General features: G+C 40.3%; 1 protein-coding gene across 3 annotated transcripts in view; it reads left to right on the top strand.

The window, feature by feature from the left end:
• Htt (huntingtin) overlaps window positions 1-15,653 on the top strand; it is a 146,220-nt gene that overhangs the window by 20,858 nt on the left and 109,709 nt on the right. For all 3 annotated transcript variants that reach the window (XM_050140892.1, XM_050140891.1, XM_050140893.1), the window contains exons 3-8: window positions 1,310-1,430; window positions 3,674-3,733; window positions 4,301-4,380; window positions 8,871-9,009; window positions 12,437-12,578; window positions 14,152-14,330. In XM_050140892.1, the coding sequence (XP_049996849.1) occupies window positions 1,310-1,430; window positions 3,674-3,733; window positions 4,301-4,380; window positions 8,871-9,009; window positions 12,437-12,578; window positions 14,152-14,330 (721 nt within the window). The remainder of the gene's footprint in view (window positions 1-1,309; window positions 1,431-3,673; window positions 3,734-4,300; window positions 4,381-8,870; window positions 9,010-12,436; window positions 12,579-14,151; window positions 14,331-15,653) is intronic.

Here is a 15,653-nt window from a genome sequence, read left to right as displayed (position 1 = left end):
TTGAAATGATATTTTGGATATGTTTGTTAAATAATTAACCTTGCCTGTTTCTTTTTACTTCAATATTACTAGAAGGAAACCTGAATTCACTCTTGTAGCTGTCATTAGCTTTCTGTTTTTGGCACTGCTAAGGCTTATGTCTGAGGAAAAGTCTCTAGCATCAGACTTTTTCTCCTTAGCTCCTACTTTATTACTATATTCCTTACTAATAAGGTCTTACAGTATTGCTGAGTGCCGTGTCTTACTCTTTGCTCTCTCTATATTAAGCATTACTGGTACCTTTTTCTTTCTCTTAGGTTTATGGATGCTTTTCTATTCCTTTTGAGATAGAGTCTCATTGTGTAGCTCTAGCTGGCCTAGAACTCACAGACATCCCCTTACCTCTGCTTCCCTGGTGCTGGGATTAAAGACGTGTGCTAGAACTTTGTGCTTAGAGAAGAAAGAGAATGAGGGTGTAGATCAGGGTCCTTTAGATTAAGATCCTGAGACAAGAGTCTGCTTTTGATGTTTTAGAAATAGCACACCCCGTGCCTTTGTCACCAGGATTACTTTCAGAATATGGCTTGTGTTATAGGTTTAAGGTACTTCAGAGTTCCACTCACATGGTCCACCAGCTTCTCTTCATGCCTGGGCTTAGCTTTGATCATGACATATCAAACAAATACTCTCAACTGAACTACTAAAACAGTTCACAAATAGTACCCAGATTCCAGTTTTTGTGACACCAGTATTCTGTTTCTTGCAATAGAAAAGTCTCGTGAACTTGTGGAGTCTGGTGAAATGTGGTTGTACCTTGAAGCACATTGAAAGTGAGGTTGAAAAGAAATAAAGATGTATTGGCTTACTGGTGTTTTAAGGCATCAAGGATATTATCTAACAGTAAAAGCAACCTTTTTGCAAACCACATGGCTACCTGGGATTTGAGAACCTTAAACAGTATTTTTAAAAGGTGACTAAATGAAATCTTACAAAGAAAAGGGGGAATTAGTAGATGCTGCCCACTACAGTCCATCTTTATGCAGATAGCCTTGATTATTATGGTTCTTTTTTTTTTTTTTTTTAGTTTTTTTTATTGCGACAGGGTTTCTCTATGTAGCAGCCCTAGCTGTTCTGGAACCTGGCCTCGAACTCACAGAGATCCGCCTGCCTCATCACCCCAAGTGCTGGGATTAAAGGTGTGTGCCACCACTGCCCAGTTTATGTGATGTTCTTTCTTGTTTCAAAATTCCATTTAGATCCCTCATTGTATTTTGCCATCAGATCTCCTAGTCCTCTTATGCCTGTGACAATCTCTCTCTTTTTTACTTAGAAATTCTCCAGAATTTCAGAAACTCTTGGGCATTGCTATGGAACTGTTTCTGCTGTGCAGCGACGATGCGGAGTCAGACGTCAGGATGGTAGCTGATGAGTGCCTCAACAAAGTCATCAAAGTAAGAGCCTCTCTCTAATTCCTTTCTGTTTCTTTGTGGTTTCTAGTCTCTGATGGTGCAGATTCCATCTTTTCACAGCCTAGCCCTGAGTGTAAGTCAGGCCAGTCTCTCTTTCTTTCTCTTCTGCTTTCATGTTTCTGCCTCTTCAACTGCTACAGTCCGCAGGGTAAGCCACTAAGGTGGATCAGGAACCAGCTAGGTATGTTCACTGTGGTAGAGGAAAGACGAAGTGGGAGAATGGGATGGCTTCAGGCCAGGAGCAGGGAGTGTGTAGAAATGCAGAAATGGTCTCCTAGTAGTCAGTCCAGGACTTTTGTCTTCTTGTAAGAATTGCTATGTGTGTTTTATAAAGACCAGTCTCTAGCCCAGAAAATGGACAGGTATTACCTGTCTTTTGTGATGAATATATATTAAAGTCATCTCCTGAAACAGGAAAGACCTACTGTACCTCCTGCGTGGAAGTTTGGATCAAAGAGCAGGGTAGGTCCTTCTCATAATGTGGAGAATGGGGTGCTTTGAGGGTCAGTTCAAGTGGTTTGTGTCTTGGTAGAAAATGAGAGCTCCCTGCAGGTCATTGGCTGTGTGTGGAAGCCAGTTCTGCTAGGGAGTGGAACGAGAGACCCCAGCTGAGAGGAGGGCATGAGCTAGGATGGTGCCAGGCTATGAGGTAGGTGGTTGGGCTGTGGGCTTTGTTTGTCAACCATGTGTGGAGGCAGGCTGGGGATTGTGGGAGAAAACACTATGATAAGCTTTATCATCCTTAGGAGACTTGAACATTTTGGTTTTCTCTACAAAGAATGAGGTAGGTTTTTTTCACAAAACATTTATGTAGCTAAAACAGGCTTTGATGTACTTTTAATTTTATTTGAAAAGTAGTCTTTTAGTATGTTTGTCAGCTTGATTTGCTGCTTTTGTTCAAACTATAGCAGCCAAATCAAGATTTAAAATTTGCTGGTGGGGCCAGAGAGATGGTTTATTTCTTAAGAGAGGTTACTGCTTTTGCAGAAACCTGAGTTCAGCTCCCAGCACCCATGAGGTGACTCGTAATCATTGTAACCCAAGTTTCAGGGTTCCTGTGCCTTTTTCTGATTTCTGCATGCTCCTGTACACACCCTGTACACATACATAAACTTAGGCCCACATAAAATTAAATTTTTAAAAGAAGTTGGTGGAATGTTATTTTTCTGAGTCAGTTTTCCAAAATGTGCCTCTTCTTTGACTTTGAAGTTCATGGGCCCAGTGCATGATCCCTGTGTCCTGTTTCATTTCTGTTGTGCTGTGATAAAATATACTGACAAAAAAAAAAAAAAAAAACTGAAGGAAAGAAGGATTTGACGTAGAACTTCAGGTCATAGTCCATCATTACAGTGAAGTCAAAGCAACTGGAACTCAAAGCAGTTGGTCACAGCCACAGTCAAGACGGAGAGACAATAAGTGTATGTATGCCTGATACTCAGCTAACCTTCTTTTCTTTCAGTCAGTCCAGGATCCAAACCCAGGCAATTATGCTACTCATTATCTGCCTGGGCCATCACACATCAACTAAGACAATCAAGACAGTCCCTTGCAAATATGCCCACAAGACAACCTGCTCTAGACAGTATCTGTTTTTTTAAAAAATATTTATTTATTTATTGTGTATACAATATTCTGTCTGTGTGTATGCCTGCAGGCCAGAAGAGGGCACCAGACACCATTACAGATGATTGTGAGCCACCATGTGGTTGCTGGGAATTGAACTCAGGACCTTTGAAAGAGCAGGCAATGCTCTTAACCTCTGAGCCATCTCTCCAGCCCCGACAGTATCTATTGAGACTATTTCCAAGTAATTCTAGGTTATGTCAGGTTGGTAGTTAGAGCTGACCATTTCTTCTTGGTCTCTAGATAGCAGGTGCTGCATGTGGCTGAAAGGGAGGTCACTTGAGTTGTCCCGGTGAACTAGTGAAGACTGAATGTTTTACTATGAGCACTTATAGTTAATCTTAATTTGATGTTATATAGTATTTGATTATTATAAATGTTAAATTATTTTTTTCTTCTATTTTTATCCTAGTAGAGACCTGAATTTAGAATGTTCTGTAATTTCTGTGTATATTTACCTTTTTCCTAACAAAAAGCTTTGTCATTTAGTTACTGTTATTTTACTTTTTCTTAAAAATTGAAACTTTGGTTGCCATTTAGCTTTATTTAGAACTATGGGTTGAATGTATCTTCTGTAACAAATCTCTTCCATCTATTTACAGGCATTGATGGATTCTAATCTTCCAAGGCTACAGCTAGAACTCTATAAGGAAATTAAAAAGGTGGGTCTTTGCTCTGCATTATTACAAAGATCATGCTCTTTTCACTGTTGAGTACATTATGATTTTTTTTAAATCTTGCAAGTTATTAAACAAAAACTGTTATAAGGAAATGCCATTTGGTGAAGTGAACTTCAGTTTTCCTTAAAAACATGCCTCATTTTTATTAGGTGAAATGGAAATTTAAAAGTATCAACTCAACTTTTTAAAAGATTTATTTTATTCTTTTGAGTATGAGTTTTGCCTGCATGTATATCTCTGTACCATGTGTGTGCAGTGACCATTGAAGTCCTCTACAAGAGCAGCAAGTGCTCTTAACCCCTGAGCTATCTCTTCAGCCCCTGGCAACTTTTCTTTTTCAATAAACTTTATTTTTCTAAGTGAAGCCCTCTGGATTTCTTACCAGCTATTTTACACATTTAGTTGGGCTTTTCTCTGAAAATTAACAGTGAAAGAGTATGTTTATTAACTCTCCAAAAGAGGCTGCAAGCAGCTCCAATACCGTACACCTAGCTGTAGGAAGTGCTTGTAACTCTTAAATGTAACACATCACTTGTAAACCCTACTCAGAATGGTGCTCCTCGAAGTTTGCGTGCAGCCCTGTGGAGGTTTGCTGAGCTGGCTCACCTGGTTCGACCTCAAAAATGCAGGTAAGTTGTTTTTGTGGGTTTTTTTTTTTTTTTTTTTTGGTTATTCGAGATAGGGTTTCTCTGTAGCTTTGGAGCCTGTCCTGGAACTAGCTTTTTTGTAGACCAGGCTGGTGTCGAACTTACAGAGATCCGCCTGCCTCTGCCTCCCGAGTGCTGGGATTAAAGGCGTGCGCAACCACTGCCCAGCAGTTGTATTATTTTTAAGATTTGTTTGATAGATGGCTAGTCCTGCTTGCTGGTCTTGGCCCAGTGCAGGCGTCCACCCGTTAGAGATCATTTTTTTCCACTCTAAGTTGTCTGTTTTTGCCCTTTCTAGTTACTGTCAGTATTCCTTTCTTATATTTCTTTTCTAACACCCATCTCTTTCAGGAATTTTCACATATACTCTATTAATGTGCCTCTTTCTTGTCCCCTCATTCCCCAAGAAACTTATGGGATATCTTCCTTGGCGTAACATTGTCTCTCCATCCTGTTCTGTGCTGGATGTTCAACCTGAATACAGTTGTCCACACAATGTATTGGTTAAAGATACTTGCCAAACAATGGGTTGTTGATCCTACTGTACCTATTGGTTTCGTGGGAGACTAGGCAGTTTCGTGGATGCTCACCTTACTAGACCTGGATGGAGGTGGGTGGTCCTTGGACTTCCCACAGGGCAGGGAACCCTGATTGCTCTTTGGGCTGACNGGTGGGTGGTCCTTGGACTTCCCACAGGGCAGGGAACCCTGATTGCTCTTTGGGCTGACGAGGGAGGGGGACTTGATTGGGGGAGGGGGAGGGAAGGGGGAGGCGGCGGTGGGGAAGAGACAGAAATCTTTAATAAATAAATAAATTAATTTAAAAAAAAGATACTTGCCAAATGATTGAAAACTAAATCTGATCTCAGCAGCAGCAAGTATAGCAGTTATCGAAAAATAAGTATTTGTATATGTCTTAGTTAGGCTTTGTATTATTGTGAATGTTTTGTAATTTCTATATACATTTACTTTTTAATTTCTATATACATCATGAGCACAGCAGCTCTTACAGAGGAAAGTATTTAGTTGGTGTGGTTTATAGTTCAGAGATTTAGTCCACTAACATTATGGTGTGACATGGTAGCTTTGTAGGCAGACATGGTGCTGAGAATTCTACATCTTGATCTGAAGACAATAGGAAGTGAACTGAGACACTGCTCGTGGCTTGAGCATATGTGAGATCTCAAAACTCACCCCCACAATGGCACACTTCCTCCAACAATGCCACATCTACTTCATTAAGACCACACCTTCTAAGAGTGTCATTCCCTATGAGCTTATGGGGCCCAATTACATTCAAACTCCCACAGTGTAGCACATTGGAATTGGAGAAATTAATTTGAACTGTACATAAAATTTTAACTTGTTGATTTCCTAACCCCTGTTATAATCCAGGGCCCAGGCACGCTAGACAATTGCTATCACTGAGTCTCATGTTCAGCCCACCCATTTGGCGTGTTGGCTTGAGTAACAAAACAGGGCTGTAGTTTTATTCAGTTCCTTCCTTTTCTCCTCAACTGACAAAATGTAGTGCCCGTGTCCCAAAGACCCTTGGTTCTATCCACGAGAAACTGGTAGAGTGCTCTAAATCATTCATTTATAAGCAACAATGATGTGTTCAGTTGAGGTTGAGTTTCAGTAAGAATTTTATGTGGCCACGTGAAAGTTTCTTTTTATAGAACCTTTCTTTTTACTGTGCTTATGTATGTATTTTTGTGTTTGCTGAGAATAGGTCTCAGGTATGCTTAAGTGTTCCCTTTGCCACCAAGTGTTCACTTTGCCACATTTCCAGATCAAGCTGTAATTGTAATATTTTTGAGACAGTACATCCCAGGTTTACAACACAGCAAAGGGGTGTTCAAAAGTGTTGACTGTTCTGTCATTTCCTTCCTTAAACCCTCTTAATTATTCCTAGTGCTGTTCAGACAGTCTAGACTTCTCACTCAAGGCAAGGGACATTCTAGCCTCTGCCAACCCTCTGCTGGGTCATCACCTCAGACATGTTATATTGACTCATGGTCTGATGTTAGTTCTCCAAACAAATCCGTTTTTTTTTTTTCTTCATGATGTCAGTAAAATTGTCATCTCCTTATGCAGGCAGACTTTCTAGCCTTTTTGTCTAATATATTTCAAGATGTCACAGATATATGACTCATAAAGGTGACTGTACTATATATAGCCTGCCTGCTACATAGAGGGGCTTATAGCAGGTACCCTAATGTTAACCATGTCTCCTTTTTTCAGACCTCCTATTCTATACATGTTTTTCTTTCTATGGACTGGGTTGTTGTTTGAAGGTCTCATTTAATTTGAATACTTTTCCCCCCTAGAGATTGTGCATCTTTCCTGGGAAGCATAAAAGAGACTTGTATAGATTTCTAATCAAAAGGAGTTGGCTTGCCAAAGAAAAGTCCCATCAAGTCCAACTTGCCAAATTAATGGGTTCATTTGGCTATGTACAAGGGCATAGACAACTCATAAGCAGCTATGCCATTGAATGTTTCCCCTCCAGTAAGTTTGCCTTTTACATTCCTTAGTACTTCTAAGGTAATGTATACCTGTGGCACAAAGGTGATTCGAATCTTGAAGGCCTTGTGACCTTCTCTTCTCCAAAAGGGAGCAGTAACAGCTCCATTGCCAAAGGCCTAGGTAACTGGTTTGTAGTTCTCTTTACTTTGCTGTAATGTGTGTTGCTCTAACTTGTCCCTGTAAGTCACCACAGCTGCTCTGCTTCATGATGATGATGGTTATATCAAATACGGAGGAAACAGCTATCTCACAGTAGGGTTTTTTTTGTTTGTTTGTTGCTGATTTGTTTTTTTGATAGGGTTTTCAAGACAGGGTTTCTCTGTATAACACCTCTGGCTATCCTGGAACTCCCTTTGTGTAGACCAGGTTGCCCTTGAACTCACAGAGATCCACCTGGCTCTGCCTCCTGAGTGCTGGAATTAAAGGCATGTGCCACCACCACCTGGCTCCCACAGTAGTTTTTAAATATGACTTTTTTAGTAAAATGATGTCTGCATTTTATTTTGTTTAAAAATGTTATTGTTTGGGGCTGGAGAGGTTAAGAGCATTGCCTACTCTTCCAAAGGTCCTGAGTTCAATTCCCAGCAACCACATGGTGGCTCACAACCATCTGTAATGGGGTCTGGTGCCCTCTTCTGGCCTGCAGGCAGAATACTGTATACATAATAAATAAATAAATATTTTAGAAAAATGTTATTGTTTAAGGGTGTGTGCCAATGCTTATGTGTAGAGAGGTTAGAGGTGTCATTCCTTCCTGGATGTTGTTCCTCAGGAAAGACACCTGGGTGTTGTCCAGCTTGTTTTTTGAGACGGTCTTTGACGGATGAGGCTAGACTGACAGACTATTAACCTCAGGGATTCATTTGTTTCTGACTCGCTAGTGCAGGGAGTACAAGTGAGCACCACTATGTCTTTTTGTGGATGCTACGGATCAAACTCATCTCCTTGTGCTTGCTGTATAGGCTCCCTCTTTTGTTCCCTCAATTTTTTTTAAAGTAGTATTTTTTTTTAATTTATTTAACTTTATTTTATGTGCATTGGTGTGAAGGTGTCAGATCCCCTGGAACTAGAGTTACACACAGTTGTGAGCTGCCATGTGGGTGCTGGGAATTGAACCTGGGTCCTCTGGAAGAGCAGACACTGTTCTTAACCACTGAGCCATCTCTCCAGCCCTAAAGAAGTATTTTTAAGATCTATGAGATCTGGTGCTCTCTTCTGACCTGCAGGTGTACATGAAGACAGAACACTGTATTCATAATAAATAAAATCTTTTTAAAAAAAGAAGTATTTTTAAAATCTGTTTAAAATACAACTTAAGTTATAATTTGCTACAAATAATATTTAAAGCCAACCTTTTAAATTACATTTTGTTTATGTGTCTGTGTGTGTGCCATGTCACATGAGTTAGTGGACAACCTTCAGAAGTTGATTTTCTCTCTCTCTCTCTCTTTTTTTTTTTTTTGGTTCCTAGGAATCAAACTTAGGTCTTCAGACTTGTCATAAGGTGCCTTTACCCACTAAATCATCTTGTTTGCCCTTAAACCAAACCTCTTAATATCCTTTGTAACCTATGGGAAAGATGAAGGACAGTTGAAATTTATTAGCATTTATGCCTCCTGTGCTTGTGGTTGAGCATTATGTTCTCCATTGAGGGCCAATTTACCTACAAAACTGGCTTTTGCTGGGTGGTGGTGTTGCAAGTTTTTAATCCCAACACTCAGGAGGCAGAGGCAAGTGGATCTCTAAGAGTTTGAGGCCAGCCTGTTTTACAAGGGCTAGTTCCAGGACAGGCTTCAAAGCTACAGAGAAACCCTATCTTGAAAAAAAAAAAAGAAAAGAAAAAAAGAAAAACCAAAATTGGGTTTTCCCTAACAGGGAATCATGAGCATATGTTTCTTAATGGAGGAGACCTGAAAATGATGAGTATTCCTCTTACACATACAGGCCTTACCTAGTGAACCTTCTTCCGTGCCTGACCCGAACAAGCAAGAGACCTGAGGAATCAGTTCAGGAGACCTTGGCTGCAGCTGTTCCCAAAATTATGGCTTCTTTTGGAAATTTTGCAAATGACAATGAAATTAAGGTATGGTTGTTGCCTCTAGGAATGAGTCTTGTGGGGGTGAAGACCTCTGGGGGGACAGTCTTTGAGATTGCTTCTGGAGTCATGTTTGTTTCACTTAGAGACATCTTAAGACCATTAAGAGAGATAGTTTATAGATGCAAATTCAAAGGCATTTTCCCAGAGTGGGTGGATTTTGGTGCATTAAATTGACCAGTTGGGCTAGCTGAGGAAAGAGACTACATAGGAAAGAGTGAAGAAGAGCTGATTGGCCTTGTGGGTGTGGATGCTGTAAAACCACCAGAGCTTCCCTTTTGTTTATAGTGCGAGGATTTTGTTGCACATTTGGGTTGCAATATTCTTGGTATTGTTTTTAATCCTTTTAAAAATGGTTTATTTTAAAATTGTTTGTTTTATGGGTATGGGTGTTTTGTCTATGTATCATGTACATGCTTAGTATTCTCAGAAGCTAGGAGAGGGTGTTGGATACCCTGGAATTAAAGTTACAGATGGAGCCGGGCAGTGGTGGCGCACGCCTTTAATCCCAGTACTCGGGAGGCAGAGGCAGGCGGATCTCTGTGAGTTCGAGGCCAGCCTGGTCTACAAGAGCCAGTTCCAGGACAGGAACCAAAAAGCTACCGAGAAACCCCGTCTCGAAAATCAAAAAAAAAAAAAATAAAAAATAAAAAATAAAGTTACAGATGATCGTGAGCCACCATGTTGTTGCTGCAAAAAGAACCTGGGTCCAATGGAAGAGCAGCCAGTGCTCTTAACTCCTGAGCTAAGTTTCTGTCTTTTAAAAATAGATTATTTGTTTATATGTAAGTATATGTGCCTGTGTGTGTGCATGGAGACCAGAAGAAGATGCTAGGCGTCCCTGTCTATCACTCCTTGTCTATTCTTTTTGAGGCTGAGTTTCTTCTTCAAACCTGGGACTTGCTTTTTCTTGGTTAGGCTAGATGCTATCAAGCTCGCGTGACTCTCCTGTGTTTGCCCACTTCAGAGCTGGGTGTATAAGTGTTATTTAAATTCATGGGTCTTTTGTTTGTTTGTTTTTGTTTTTTGTTTTTTTTTTTTCCTCTCGAGGTACAGTGGTTTCCTGTTAATACCTGTGTGATGTTTAAAAAGATGATTTTGTGGAGTTTAAAATGAGGAATGGAAATGATGTGTCTAAGGAATTAGCATAACTAAACTTACCTGCTTATTGAGGGAGCTGCTACTGCTGTCACTGTTATTCCTACCCTCTTGGGTGGAAGCTTCTAAATGGCTGCTGGAATGAGCAGAATGTAATACTCTCAGAAGTCTCTGTGGTAATTGCTGTCAGAGCTCAGAGATAGATATACATAGTGGGTGGTTCTTGATCTTTCCATGATATCAATGCCATTTGAGTAAAGTGACACTTCCCTTTCTTTTTTAATAGAGTAGTTACTACCTCCTTCATGAACCTTTGACTTGTGTTCATTCGTCTGCTGGGCCCTAGAAACAGAGTACCATCCTTTCCTACTCGTCCTGGTCCTGTGTCAGAGTCAAACTCAATAATGCATATTTTGCTGGATTTGGATTTTTAAAATTACATTTATTGGATGAACTTGGCTCTAACCCTACTATCTTTTTACAGTTGTCCTATCTGTATTGACTATGTGCTTTATCATGCCCAATTCAATAGTAATGGTTGCTTATGTATGATTATATTTTTTGTATACCTTTTTATTTTCTAAACCTAATAATTGTTGGCTATTTCTGACCTCTTAAACCTTAGTGCTAGTTCTTTTACCCATTAAATAATTTATTGGGTCTATTTATTGGGTCTGATGTTCTCCAGCTCTGCTCAATGTGGCCAGTGTTTCCTGGGTTTGTCAGTTCTGCCATCCTGGAGATTCCTTTGCAGCTCTCCTCTTTCTGTCTAGGTTTGCTGCTATTGTGGTGTAACCTATACACCAGTGTTGTCCTCCAAAGGATGAGCAGGAAGCAGTTGGAATTTGGCATTTCTGAAAATGTTTGGTCTGCAGAATCCTTTTTCCTCAGGAGAATGAAATCTTTGTTTCTGAATACAGAACTGGAGGATCCTGTCCACACCAAGAAGCAGGATCCTGGGGAGTTGGATGTGTGGTAGGAGGCATAGACTGAAGTAGGACAAAGAATATGTCTGGAGAGATGGGAATGAAAGGGCTGGGGGACCCTGGGTGTGTACTAAGAGTTGGAATCTCCATAGGATGGAGTTAAAGTAGGAGGGGCAGCTGCAAGTAGGCTGCCACAGGGTTGGGGCTAAGTCAGAAGAGGTGGTAATAGAAGATTGGAAGGAGAATGAAAGTTGAGTCTCAATCCTCCATATGTGGCCCCTGGGTGTCTCAGGTAAAAAGTGTTTCTAGGTAAATAGGCTGACACAAAGGAATGGAGACGTGCTAGAAAGGAGAGCTAAGAGGGTCCACAGGAAGGAATAAAGCTCAATCGCTCTTTTCACAATTCTTATGTGTGTGTGTATTGCTTCTGTTTCTTACGTGCTGTAATCAGCAACATCAAACCACACACTTAAAATCAATTGCACCCACTAATACATCATCAGTGGCCTTGAAACTGAAAATGGCAGGGCTATTATGGAAAATGCTTTGAAGTTAACAGTTATTTAGGCTAAATGTGGAAATAGTAAGTGAATAAGGTAAAGGAGTGAGATAGGCAAATTAAAGGAAGACAAGAGAAACAAGGTTAAATAAATGAAAGAAGAAAGAGAAGAGCTAAAGAAGAATGATACGGGCTTATTTTGGAGGTTACCATGAACATCTTATCTCTGGTTTTTTAGAAGGTTGTGCATGGCCTACTGTCATGTCTGTAAGTTACAGCCTTCTACTCACAGAATTGCCAGTCTTGGCAGGTACTTTAATACAGCAGTTCACATTTGTGCAGGCAATTCATAGGCCAGATTATTACTGTAGTTGTTCACTGCTTTTTTTTCTTATTATTGTTAAGTTTATTTAATGTAGTGTTATTACCACCTCTGTCCTTGAATACTGTGTGTAGAACTTTAGCTATTGAGACTGCCACTCACAGCAAATAAGTACCTGATGTAGATTTTTAAATTTTGGTTGGTGTGTGTGTGTATGTATGTATGTGTGCACACGCGTGTGCACACATACGTGCATTTGTGTGTATGCACTTATTTGTGTGGATGAATGCAAGTTGGTTCTCTCCTACCATGTGGGTTCTGGGGATTGAACTTAGGCCATCAACAAGTGCTTTTACCATTTGAGCGTCTCACAGCCTTCCTAATGCAGTTTATAAGGGAAAAAAATTGATTGTGTTGATTAGCACTGACTACCATAAATTTGGGATATTTCCTTTCATCTATGAAAAATGTGTCAGTTTGTCACAGTTTGTGTCCTACAAGATTTGGAGTTCTATGAAATGTGTCATAAGCTCCACAGTTTGGCTTTCATCTTGGGTTTTGCTTTTACAGGTTCTGTTGAAAGCTTTCATAGCAAATCTGAAGTCAAGTTCTCCCACTGTCCGACGGACAGCAGCTGGCTCAGCAGTGAGCATCTGCCAGCACTCCAGGAGGACACAGTACTTCTATAATTGGCTCCTAAATGTGCTCCTAGGTAAAAAAGAAAGGGTTGTAGATGGAAGTTTCTGTCGGCCAGGTCCCACAGCCATTCAGTCCCAAAGAAACACACAGAGACTTATAACAATTATAACCTGTTTGGCTTTTAAGCTCAGACTTATTATTAACTAGCTCCTACAACCTAAATTAACCCATAATTCTTGTCTATGTGAGCTATGTGGCTTGGTACCTTTTATTAGTGAGACATTCTCATCTTGCTTCCTCTGTGTCTGGCTGGTGACTGAAGACTGAGGCTTTGCCTTAGCCCTCTGTAGGTACTCTAGGAAACGAACATTTTCCATTTCATGTTTGTCTGCTGTCAAAATCAAAATCGACACTAGCAAATCCTGCTAGAGTAACCATATGGACACTTGATACAATTATATGGCTTATAAATATAGTTCTATTCCCTGTAAGGGTCTTGCCAAGCCAAGGGCATGTTTTATGCTACAAAGCTGTTCCTTGATCTAGGCGTACATGTAGCCCATGTTTCATAGTCTTGTTTATGTCACCCTTCCCTCTAACTGCCAGGCTTACAATAGGGTACTCTTGTAAGTCTCTTCTTTTGCTAGTGTGTACTGGGGTTCTCTGAGCAGTGAACTATACTAGGCTTTTTCTTTTAGGCCACCAACCAGCTCCCACATCATGGCATGGAGGCTTCTTAATTAGTTTTGAATGCTCAGCCTTAGCTTAGCTCTTTTCTGGCTAGCTCTTTTGATTTATGTTTATTTAGTTTTATGTGCATTGGTGTTTTTTGATGAGTGTTAGATCCCTTGGAACTGGAGTTCCAGACAGTTGTGAGCTGCCATCTGGTTGCTGGGAACTGAACCTGAGTTCTCTGGAAAAGTGCTCAGTGCTCTTAACCACTGAGCCATCTCTCCAGTCCCTGGCTAACTCTTTTAATTTAAATTTACCTGTTTCTCTTTATTTATCTTTTGCCTTGGAGCTTATTGTCTTCTTTTTGTTGTTGTTGTTATTTTGTTTTGTTTTCCGAGACAGGGTTTCTCTGTGTAGTCCTGGCTGTCCTGGAACTCATTCTGTAGACCAGGCTGGCCTCAAACTCACAGAGATCCACCTGCCTCTGCCTTCCTGAGTGCTGGGATTAAAGGTGTGTGCTGCTACTGCCTGGTTCTTTCTTCTGTATATCTTAGTTTCATTGCTTCTCATGTCTGCCAGGCTTCTTGTTTGGGTGTGTTCTTCATTTGCTCTTCTTCCTTTCTTTTCTCCCTATTCTTCTTAAGCCTAGATGTCTCCTACTATTTATTCTCTACCTGAAAGCCCTGCCTATCCATTTTCTGCCTAGCTGTTGGCTAGTCAGCTTTTTATTAGACCAATCAGGTGCCTTAGGCAGAGAAGGTAAAACAGATGCAACATATCTTTACATAATTAAACACACATCCTTACCTCTTTAAACTAATGCAACATAAACAAAAGTAACACATCTTTACACAGTTAAAGTAATATTCTGCACCATTAAGAAATGTAACATATCTGTAACATGTCTTTGCCTAGTTAAAATAATATTCTCCAACAGTGGACTGGCTGATAAGCTTCTTTGGCTGCCTTTGCAGGTCTGCTGGTTCCCATAGAAGAAGAACATTCCACTCTCCTGATCCTCGGTGTCTTGCTCACATTGAGGTGTCTAGTGCCCTTGCTCCAGCAGCAGGTCAAGGACACAAGTCTAAAAGGCAGTTTTGGAGTAACACGGAAAGAAATGGAAGTTTCTCCTTCTGCAGAGCAGCTTGTCCAGGTAAGAGAGCGCTGACCCTACACTTACATGAGGGCCACTCAAAGACCAAATAATGCCTACATGTGCCAGAACTTTTGGGATTAAAGTGTAGTCTGTGGCCTCCGTCAGCCTGGTCGTGAGTAAAATGGAAGTATTATATCACTGTTGCCTTGTCTCAAAAAGTAGTAGGTTAGGGTGGGGGAGGATGAATACAATACAGCTCTTCATGATAATGGAAAATTTTTCTTATTAAGTAACTTTAATAGGCTTCATAGTAATAATTTTATGTATACTTAATAAGAAGTATTTTAAATATTTATACCAAATTTCTAGGCAGTGCTACCACCAGAATTAGTGTTACATCATAGCCATAAATGTAGAAAATGTGTTCCTTGGAAGCAGCACGTTTCTGGAAATGTTAGGACAGAAGAAAGTAGATGGGTGATAGTGTGCTCCTCACCCCAGAGTTGGTATGTAGCTTCAGAAACCAGATATGAGCTGTTGCCAAAAGCAGGGGCCCCACATGTCTTCCACAAAGATCCAGAGAGTATGTCTATTAAGGTGTGTGTGTCTAGCCATCTTCCTTGAACAACCTCAAGTGTTGTAGAGTGAAAGCCACAGCCAGCCCATGACTGTGGCCACAGTGAGTCTTCATCCACAGAAGCAGGCACAGAATCAAGGTACAGCAGTGTATGACCCCATTACTTGGGATGCCGAGACAATTACAAGTTTCCTACACGCCTGAGCTTATAGGAAGTCCAAGCTATCTGTAGCTACAAGACCAGAGTAGGTCTCAAAAAAAGTCAAAATAGGGAGTAGAGAGCAAGTATAAAGCCAAATGAGGCTGTGTCTAGCAATTTGCCAGTCAGGATTTAGGGTTATGTATGCAGGTTGCATGAGAAGAGCTAAAGTCAAAGTTTAAAGGTAACTTCCTGGGAAGCTTTTACTCTTTGTTTTTTATTGTTTTACACTGACTTTCAAAATGCATGGGTTTTGGTTGTTTTTTTGTTTGTTTGTTTGTGTTTTGTTTTGTTTTAAAAATCAACTTATGATAGAGTTGGCAAACTTGCAAGGAATAATGTAGGATCTAGTGAATTGTAAATTTTAAATGGTGATTTTACAAGTGTAGTTGAAAATTTTAGGATATATTTATACTGCAAACTTATGTGTTATCTGAAGTTATGATTTAGACCTATGGGCCCTTTCCCCTAGTTACTTTAAAGAGAAAACTGACAAACTCATTGTTTCTATAGTATGGTATAATTTTAAAAACACCAAGAATATCCGACTCACATCCTTAAAATTTCTAGCTCTTTTCTCCCCTGCCGTCAGAGCCGTGTTCCT

The sequence above is a fragment of the Alexandromys fortis genome, unplaced genomic scaffold (genome assembly GCF_014885135.2).
Source record: "Alexandromys fortis isolate MF-2015 unplaced genomic scaffold, M_Fortis_MF-2015_v1.1 scaffold_7, whole genome shotgun sequence".
Taxonomy (NCBI): Eukaryota; Metazoa; Chordata; class Mammalia; order Rodentia; family Cricetidae; genus Alexandromys; species Alexandromys fortis.
The sequence above is the reverse complement of the archived record's forward strand: the minus strand, read 5'-3'. Positions and strand labels throughout refer to the sequence as shown.